The sequence below is a fragment of the Dipodomys ordii genome, unplaced genomic scaffold (assembly GCF_000151885.1).
Source record: "Dipodomys ordii isolate 6190 unplaced genomic scaffold, Dord_2.0 Scaffold159, whole genome shotgun sequence".
Classification (NCBI taxonomy): Eukaryota; Metazoa; Chordata; class Mammalia; order Rodentia; family Heteromyidae; genus Dipodomys; species Dipodomys ordii.
The window spans coordinates 669922-678525 of NW_012267375.1; the positions used below are offsets into that span (position 1 = coordinate 669922).

General features: G+C 67.8%; 1 protein-coding gene across 1 annotated transcript in view; it reads left to right on the forward strand.

The window, feature by feature from the left end:
* The window catches only part of Col18a1 (collagen, type XVIII, alpha 1), a 55784-nt gene that overhangs the window by 43301 nt on the left and 3879 nt on the right, over positions 1–8604 (forward strand). The window contains exons 13-29 of the mRNA XM_013032900.1: positions 245–334; positions 1320–1355; positions 2132–2158; positions 2370–2432; positions 2612–2686; positions 2894–2920; positions 3142–3195; positions 3524–3598; positions 4825–4893; positions 5414–5456; positions 5839–5901; positions 6365–6408; positions 6668–6802; positions 7121–7265; positions 7378–7451; positions 7731–7859; positions 8416–8513. Of these exons, the coding sequence (XP_012888354.1) occupies positions 245–334; positions 1320–1355; positions 2132–2158; positions 2370–2432; positions 2612–2686; positions 2894–2920; positions 3142–3195; positions 3524–3598; positions 4825–4893; positions 5414–5456; positions 5839–5901; positions 6365–6408; positions 6668–6802; positions 7121–7265; positions 7378–7451; positions 7731–7859; positions 8416–8513 (1247 nt within the window). The remainder of the gene's footprint in view (positions 1–244; positions 335–1319; positions 1356–2131; positions 2159–2369; positions 2433–2611; positions 2687–2893; positions 2921–3141; positions 3196–3523; positions 3599–4824; positions 4894–5413; positions 5457–5838; positions 5902–6364; positions 6409–6667; positions 6803–7120; positions 7266–7377; positions 7452–7730; positions 7860–8415; positions 8514–8604) is intronic.

Genomic DNA, 8604 nt, shown 5'->3' on the forward strand with positions numbered 1-8604 from the left:
GCTGAGCCCGGGGTGGGGGGGCTGGGGCGCTCTCCATGCTGCACCAGCACGGTAAACACCCTCAAGTCAGCGGGGCTCCCAAAGCTGGGGCACGGCACCTGAGGCCAGGTGGCTCCTGGTGAAGGCGCCTGGTCCTGGTCCATGGCCGCTTTGCAGTACGTCCGTGGAGTAGGGGAGCCCCTTGGCGGCTTGGGGGCTCAGTCCCGGACGGTGTGGTGGAGGGGTGGACACTGTTCTCTTCCAGGGCGATCCAGGGAAGGACGGAGTCGGGCAGCCGGGCCTCCCTGGACCCCCAGGACCCCCGGGGCCTGTGGTCTACGTGTCGGATCAGGACGTAAGGACCTTGGGGTGCGGGTGCGTCGGGGACTGGTCCCTCTGCCCTCATGGGAACTGGGCGGGGGCTGAAGCCACCCCAGTCCTGAGCCCCTCAGGCCCTGGGCTGTCGTGAGCACCGGTACTTTCTATGGTGCCAGTGTCAGCAAATCCGTGGAGATGGGCCCTGCCTGCCCTGCCTCCAAACCCAGCCCCAGGGCCGCCTAGCACCCGTCCCCCTCACGCCCGTGTGCACGCATGCGTGCACGTACGCGTGCACACACACACACGGTGGCCACGGGGACACAGCGCCTTGGGACACAGTCTGGCCCAGGTAGCTGATTGGCCGGCTGGTTGGTGTGTGTGGCCGTCCCATGGTTAGATCCCTGCTGCCCTGGGCTCTGGGAGGGGCGGCCTGTGCAGGCCAGAGCCCCTGCTGTCCACTGTGGTCTTGAGCACATTAGCCTCTCTGTGCTCTGTCTGGTGTTCAGGACAGGTAGCATGAGTTTGGGAAGAAGCGTAAGAATGGTCCCAGGCCTGACTGCCAGGTTCCTAGGCACAGGCTGACTTTCACACAGGCAAGAGAGATGCGGGGGAGGCCCCGGAGAATGGGGCTGCCGGCAGGGGTCAAGGCCCAGAGGAGTGCCGGGCACCGCTAGCCGGTGGCCACGGGTTGGAGGGCGCTGTCAGAGAAAGGCCCCGGGGCAGGGCTCCCCTCAGGTCCGGCAGGGCCTGAGAAGTTGGTCTGCAGTGCTGAACGTCATCTTCTGCCTCCGGGACTCTAGAGTGGCACCGGCCCAGGCAGAGCCCCAGGGGCAGAGGACCCCAGAGGTGAGGGACCCAGGGGGCAGCCTCATGGCAAAAAGAGGGCAGTGGCAATAGTTTTCCTCCCCACTTTGGATTGCTTTGCTGGTCGTATGCCAGCCACACGGCAGGAGCTGATTTAACTTTGAAGGGAGGTCTTCTTTCCTTGCTTCTCTTCTGATTTTTGTTTTCTGTTGGCTTAGGGGCAGCCGGCAGTGGCAGGTGTGGCAGGACCTGAGGTACGTGAGGCCTGTGTCTGAGAAGATCAGCCGTGGGCCTGGGCGGTGGCTGTGGCCTGGGCGGTGGCTGTGGCCTGGGCGGTGGCCGTGGCCTGGGCGGTGGCCGTGGCTATGGCCTCGGTGGTAGCCATGGGCCTGGGCGGTGGCTGTGGCCTGGGCGGTGGCCGTGGCCTGGGCGGTGGCCGTGGCTTGGGCGGTGGCCGTGGCTATGGCCTCGGTGGTAGCCATGGGCCTGGGCGGTTGCTGTGGCCAGGTGGTGGCCGTGGCCTGGGCAGTGGCAGGTGTGGCAGGACCTGAGGTACGTGAGGCCTGTGTCTGAGAAGATCAGCCGTGGGCCTGGGCGGTGGCCGCGGGCCTGGGCGGTGGCTGTGGCCTGGGCGGTGGCCATGGCCTGGGCGGTGGCCATGGGCCTGCGCAGTTGCTGTGGCCAGATGGTGGCTGTGGCCTGGACAGTGGCCGTGGGCCTGGGCAGTAGCCGTGGGCCTGGGCGGTGGCCGTGGCCTGGGCGGTGGCCATGGGCCTGCGCAGTTGCTGTGGCCAGATGGTGGCTGTGGCCTGGGCAGTGGCCGTGGCCTGGGCCATGGCCTGGGCAGTGGCCGCAGGCCTGGGCAGTGGCCGCAGGCCTGGGCAGTGGCTGCAGGCCTGGGCGGTAGCCGTGGCCTAGGCGGTGGCCGTGGGCCTGCGCAGTTGCTGTGGCCAGGTGGTGGCTGGTTCAATGTGTCCAGTGTCCCCCGAGCCTGGTGTTCCCTGCACTAATGCTCCCCCTCCCTCCACAGGGCAGGACTGGGCACGGAGGCTTGAGGGTGAGTGACCGCAAGCTTGCCCTGCACCAGCTGTGCGTCGGGGTCTCCTTGTACACTCGGACCCCCCTGGGAGCTAGAGGTCCTTGTTAGGGATGAGGTTGGGGTGGCGTCGGGCACTGTCCTTGAGGTGAGGGACTGGCACACCACCAGGAGCAGCCCTGGGACAGGGCACGGGCCAGACATCCTCACTCCTGCTTGGTCTCCACTCCAGGGACCCACTGGACCCAAGGGTGACCTGGGCTCCAAAGGCGAGCAGGGCCTCCCAGGCCCCAAGGTGAGAAGCTGCTATGGTGTCCACCTAGCGGGGCTGTCTGTCTGAGGCCGAGGCCTTGCCTCTGTTCCTGCTTCAGGGCTGTCTGTCTGTCTGTCTGAGGCCCTGGGGAGGGGGAGCGGTGCTGTCTTCAGCCACGGCCATGTGGGAGCCTGGCCTGACCCCCCGCCCTGCCCTTCCAGGGGGAGAAGGGGGAGCCGGGTGGCTTCTACGGTGCGGATGGCAGAGCCCTGGGCCCTGCCCAGAAAGGAGCCAAGGTGAGGCGCGTCTCCTTCCGGGTGGGCTTGGGCGTCGGGGTTTCTGGTGACAGCACTACATGGTTGGCTTCCCGGAAGAGGGGCTTGGATGTCAGAGCCAGGGCATTGCGGGCCCAGCGCCCCAGAGCCCCACCGACGGCCCCGGGCCTGTGCCCAGGTGCACCACAGGGTGACCGAGGGTGACGGTGCCTCTGGTCTTTCATTCAGGGAGAGCCAGGCTTCCGAGGACCCCCGGTGAGTAGCCCCCTGGCCCTTTGGAGAGCACGTGGGCGTGGTGGTTGGGCAGGAAACTGTCAGCTCGCGTGGCCCAGCCTTGAGAGCTCACCTGCGGCTCAGAAGCCCGGGGAGGCCGGGAGAGGCCGCAGGGAGAGCCCCTCGTGGGTGGGGGCCGGGATCCTGGCCTGGGGGGGGGATCAGCCCCCACTGCAGCCTCAGCTCGCTCCTCCTCTCCACAGGGTCCCTATGGGCGGCCCGGACACAAGGGCGAGATCGGCATTCCCGGAAGGCCGGTGAGGACCTGGGGCCAGTGAGGGCCAGTGAGGGCCTCAGTGCCCTGCGGGTAGCGGGCTAGCCCAAAAGGTTGGAGAGGCCCAGCCACGGGGGGACGGGCCTGGGGGTCGTGGTCACTTGCCTTCACACATCCTGACCGGAGCACAGCTGTCCTCTGGGTGTGGTGGGGGTCCCCCGGCCGTGTCCAGGCTGGGGTCTGGGGCGGCAACGCTCCCCGGAGCCTGGTAGGGGAGGAATGGGGGCTCCGGCCCGCAGGAGTTAGGATGGGTGGGTGTGGAACCATCTCCACCAGAGCCCAGCAGTTCTTCCTGCTTTGCTGTGCTCCAGGGTCGGCCAGGGGTGAATGGATTGAAGGGCGAGAAGGGCGAGCCCGGAGACACCAGCCTGGGACTTGGCATGAGGGTAAGTGCCAGCCAGATACGGTGACCACGGGCTGCGGCCTGGCACACAGAGCAATGCAGTTATACACGTGCATGCGCCCACCACCCAGCCCACCAGGAGCAGAGAAGCCGCCTGGTCCTCCGGGGCTGTGCCGTGGTGACTGCGCAAAGCCTTCCCTTGCATCTCCCAACTCCACACTATGGCAGGCAGCCGCTGTGTCTGGGGTGGAGGCGTAGCCCCAGCTCTGGGGTGGAGGCCTAGCCCTGGCTCTGGGTGGAGGCATAGCCCCAGCTCTGGGTGGAAGCGTAGCCCCGGCTCTGGGGTGGAGGCCTAATCCCGGGTCGGGTGTAGAGGCCTAGCCCTGGCTCTGGGTGGAGGCCTCGCCCTCTCTCATTGCTGCCCTCACAAAGCAGTTGCCGAGACTCGCCCAAGCTCCCGGCCACTGCCTCCTCCAGACCGCTTCCCTCCCAGCCCTCGACCCGCTCTGCCCGGGCGGGTGCACCTGCTGTGTTTCAGAACCTTGGACCGTGAGGCTGTGGGTTCTTTCTTGGGCTTCATTCCTTTTTGTGGATGAAAATTTGGCAGCATCAGCAAAACTCCAGAACCAGCTGCCAGGAGTGCAGCACGCTAGAGGACCGAGGCCGCGGCTGGTCACGGGTCACCCTTGTCAAAGAGAAGCACCGGCCTCTGGTTTTGCCCTTGGTTTGACTTTTCTAAGTCGGTGGCAAGGCTGCTCCTCACGAGGAGGGAGCCTCTTTACCGGTAGATGCAGGCAGGCGCGGCCCCTCCGGTGTGGCCTCCGGGAAGCTGCGTCCCCCTCCCTGGCCCAGGAGCTGTCCTGAGGCAGGCAGCCGGGAGGGGAGCCCCCTGGCCACACCCCCACACGGCCAGCAGCCAGGAGGCCCCCAGGCCACACTCCCCACACGGCCGGCACAGTGCCGTGTTGCTGTCCTACCAACTTCCTTCCTCAAGCTAGAAACAAACAGAAACCGGCTTCCCACATGCTCACCCGGGACGCTCCTGCGCTTCCTCCCGGGAGCTTTGCCGGCCCGCAGTGCACAGACAGACACGCTGACAGGGCCACTGACCCAGCTCTTCCGGAAGCAGTGTCGGGGCTCTGCCGCAGGACCCAGGCCAGAGCCAGCTCGCTGCTTCCTCTGGTTAAGCCGGTCCTGTCTGTGCCCTCACTGCTCACTGGCTGTGTCGCTGGCCTGGCCACGCCCTGGGTGACATCTGCTTCTCCACAGGGAATGCCCGGGCCGCCGGGCCCTCCGGGGCCCCCAGGCCCTCCGGGGGTGCCGGTCTACGACAGCAACGTAAGTCATCTCACACCGCGCTGCGCAGCCCTGCCAGCCGCCCCAGGCTCCAAGGCCACCCCCCCGCCGGGCTCCCTCCCCACGCGCCCACCCCTTCCCCGGCCTCCGTGTCTGTCCCTGCACATCTCGGGACATGGGCCTGTCTGGTGGCCACATCTGGCAGTGGGTAGCGCGGATTCCCTGGGGAAAGCAGGGGCGGGGAGGGCAGGGTGTGTCTGTCTCAGACCAGCCCTAAGCTGGTCCCGAGTATGGAACCCCAGGTCTGGGGGAAGGGGGATCCCATTCTACCAGCTCAGCCAGGGGAGTGGCCAGAGGAGCAGGCCTACCACGGCCCAGCTCCCAGCTCCAAACCCCTGTGCTCACTCCTGCTCCGACAGTCCTCAGGGGAGCGTGTCCGTGTGTCCTCTGGGAGGGGCTGGGGCTTGCCAGGATTCCGCACCCTGGGAGAGCGGCTGCCTCAGTTTCCACAGCCAGTCCCTGCCCTGTCCCTCAGTAGTCACCTCTGGACTGTTTGTTGCAGGCATTCATGGAGGCTGGCCGCCCTGGGCCCAAAGGATTGCAAGGTGAGCCCCGGGGCTCAGCACGGGCAGCGGTCCCACAGGGGCGGGTGGCAGTGCAGGCCTTACTGAGTGGGCTGCGCTAGCCCCGGGCCCCTGCCCCTCAGCCCCCTGGCCAGGCCTGTCAGTGCCGCGGCCTCCTCCCAGCTCCGCCTCCAAGAGGGACCCAGCGGAGGCTCAGGTGGCCAAGGCCGCAGCAGAGCCAGGTGTCCACCTAGACCGGGCCCGCCTCACGTCTGGAGCGGGGCACCAACGCCTGTGCGGGGCGTCCCCCCCTCACCAGCTGTGGCTCTGACCCCATTCACCCATGGCCGGCCCCCGCAAGGCTCAGGAGCGCCGGGGAATGGAGGCCCTGCCCGACTTCCCCTGATGGCCTCTCTTCCTCTAGGGGCACAGGGGCCATCTGGGCCGAAGGGTGACAAAGGAGAAGTGGGTCCCCCGGGACCCCCAGGTGAGCGAGCCGTCCGTGTGTCCTGGCTGTGGAGGCAGCCGGGCTGATGGACAGGAAGCCAGGTCCAGGTCCCTGGCAGGGCCGGACGCCCCCACCTTGCCCTCCACTGGAGGGGGAAAGCCTCTTCCCGCCCCGCAGTCCCGACATGACCTGGATCTGGGGACCGGAGGGCTGAGGGGACGGGGCTCCAGATAGCTCCTGCCCTCCCTCCCTGTTGAAGAGCTGGAGGCTGGACCCAAGTGGGCACCATCAGGGTCCACAGGCCCCTTCCTTCCGGAAGGAGGTTTGGGTGGCGGTTGGGATGTCAGAGTATTTGCACTAGGCAGATGCCCTGCCTGAGTTGTATCGACGGGTGAGGCCCATTACTGACGTGCGTGTGCAGGCGCGGGTGGTGTAAACCCTGGCACAAGGGGTTCTTAGTGGGAGGCCCCGGCCCTTGCCCAGTCCCCACCGCCTTCCGCAGGCCAGTTTCCCTTGGATCTCCTTCACTTGGAAGCTGAAATGAAGGTGAGCGGGGCTGCTGGTCAGGCGGGAGAGGGGCCGTCTGAGGGGCGGCCGGCCCCAGGGCGCTCTCTGTGTGGTCTGTGCTGGCATGCGTCGGAGGATGACGTGTGCCATCTTCTCTGTGTTCCTCCCTGAGCGGGTGTGGCCCTGGGGAGGGGCCCACTGGGCCGGGGAGGAAGCGGACAGGGCCCTGGAGGGTGGGCGCTGGGGTCGGGAGACCGCACAATACCGCCCCTTCTCCACGGGCGCTCGCTTCCCACAGGGGGAGAAGGGAGACCGCGGGGACGCCGGACAGAAGGGCGAGCGAGGCGAACCGGGGCCCAGCGGGGGCTTCTTCGGCTCCAGCGTGCCCGGCCCCCCCGGGCCCCCCGGCCCCCCCGGCTACCCCGGCATTCCGGTGAGCTCAGACCCCCACCAGCTGCCGGTGTCCACACAGCTCCGGCCTGCGTGGAGCTCAGGGCCGATGCAGCCCTGGGGGGTGTGCAGCCACCGGGTGGTCACGTGAACACAGACCCTCACGCGTGTCTGCCCTGCCACTGCCCACCTGCTCCACACGCATCTCTGGCCCCCGGAGCACGGGTACCACTCTCCGTGGGGTGCTGGGCAGCTCTTGTCCGTGGCCAGGGTCCCGGCACCTGAGGCTCAGACCCCTCCACACGGGGCGCCCACGCAGATGCAGCCCAGCCTGGGCTAAGAACATGTCTTCTTGTCACAGGGTCCAAAAGGAGAGAGCATCCGGGGCCAGCCGGGCCCGCCCGGACCCCAGGGACCTCCCGGCATTGGCTACGAGGGACGCCAGGGCCCCCCCGGGCCCCCAGGCCCTCCGGGGCCTCCCTCGTTCCCCGGCCCTCACAGACAGAGTGAGTCTGGGGAGTGGCCCGGGGCAGGGCCTGTGGAGAGCACCGTACGGCCACCGCACGGTCAGGCCTTGCCACGGCTGTGGGCCAGGCTCACCCGGCTTCTCTCCTGCAGCTGTCAGTGTGCCCGGTCCCCCAGGCCCACCCGGTCCCCCGGGGCCCCCTGGAGCCATGGGGGCCTCCTCAGGGGTAAGACACCAGTGGGACGTCTGGGGTGGGCACGGGGAGGTGGGTGGTCTGTCGGGAAGCTCCCACAGCCACCCACTGGAGGTGCCAGGGTGCACACGTCACCTGCGGCCCTTCCACGGGCAGCCAGCGGGCGCCCGGGGGCCTTACGGCTAGCTCTCCCAGCCCAAAGCCATGCCCAGCCAGGACGCACGGGTCCTGTCTGCCCTACCCCTGCTCTTGCGGCCAGCCCCAGGCCCGGGGTCGGGTAGCGGGACCCACTCGGGCTTGGGACTCCAGCAGGTGAGGATCTGGGCCACGTACCGGACCATGCTGGACAGAGTGCGCGAGGTGCCTGAGGGCTGGCTCATCTTCGTGACGGAGAGGGAAGAGCTCTACGTCCGAGTCCGAAACGGGTTCCGGAAGGTCCTGGTGCGTTCTCACCTCCAGAGCAGACGGTGTTGGGCACTCGCAGGGGTCCACCTCCGGGCAGGGGCACTGCTGTGCAGGGGTGGAGATCCCACACCCACCCCGCCACCACTGGCCCGTGGCCTACAGCAGGAGCTGGCGTTCACCAGCTGCTCCTTACGCATGTTGGCTTTAAAATTTCTTCTTGAAATGAACAGACTTGTTTTCTGGCCATCTTTGCCTAGAGGTGAGCAGATGTGTTGCACAGGCTGCAGGGCCCGGTGCTAGGCCTGGGGCCACAGTTTCTGTGGCCCATGTGGGGACGGGAGACAGCTCGTGTGAAAGCACCACGGTCTCCCGGGCCCGAGGAGCCCCTGTAGCCCATTCTTCCCACCCCGGCCCGGCTCTCCCCTCAGCAGACCGGACGGTGTCCGCGTGTGCCGGGTGTGGGGTCACCGGGGTGCGGCCAGGCCCTGCCGCCAAGGCCTCCACTTCTGAGGATGGGGAGCGGGGGGGAGGTGCCACGGCCCCTGGGCGCTCATCCGAGCCTTCCACAGTGAACCCCGCTCTTGCCTTCCAGCTGGGGGCCCAGACGTCACTCCCGCCAGCGTCGGTAAGTGGTGTTTTTCCTTTGCACCATCGCCAGTGTCTGAGAGTCCTCATTCCTGGGCGTGCTCGGTGCCTGGAATCCCCAGAGGGTCCCTGTGGGGAGGGCGCGGGCAGGCCCCGGGCAGCGCGGGCAGGCCCCGGGCAGCGCGGGCAGGCCCCG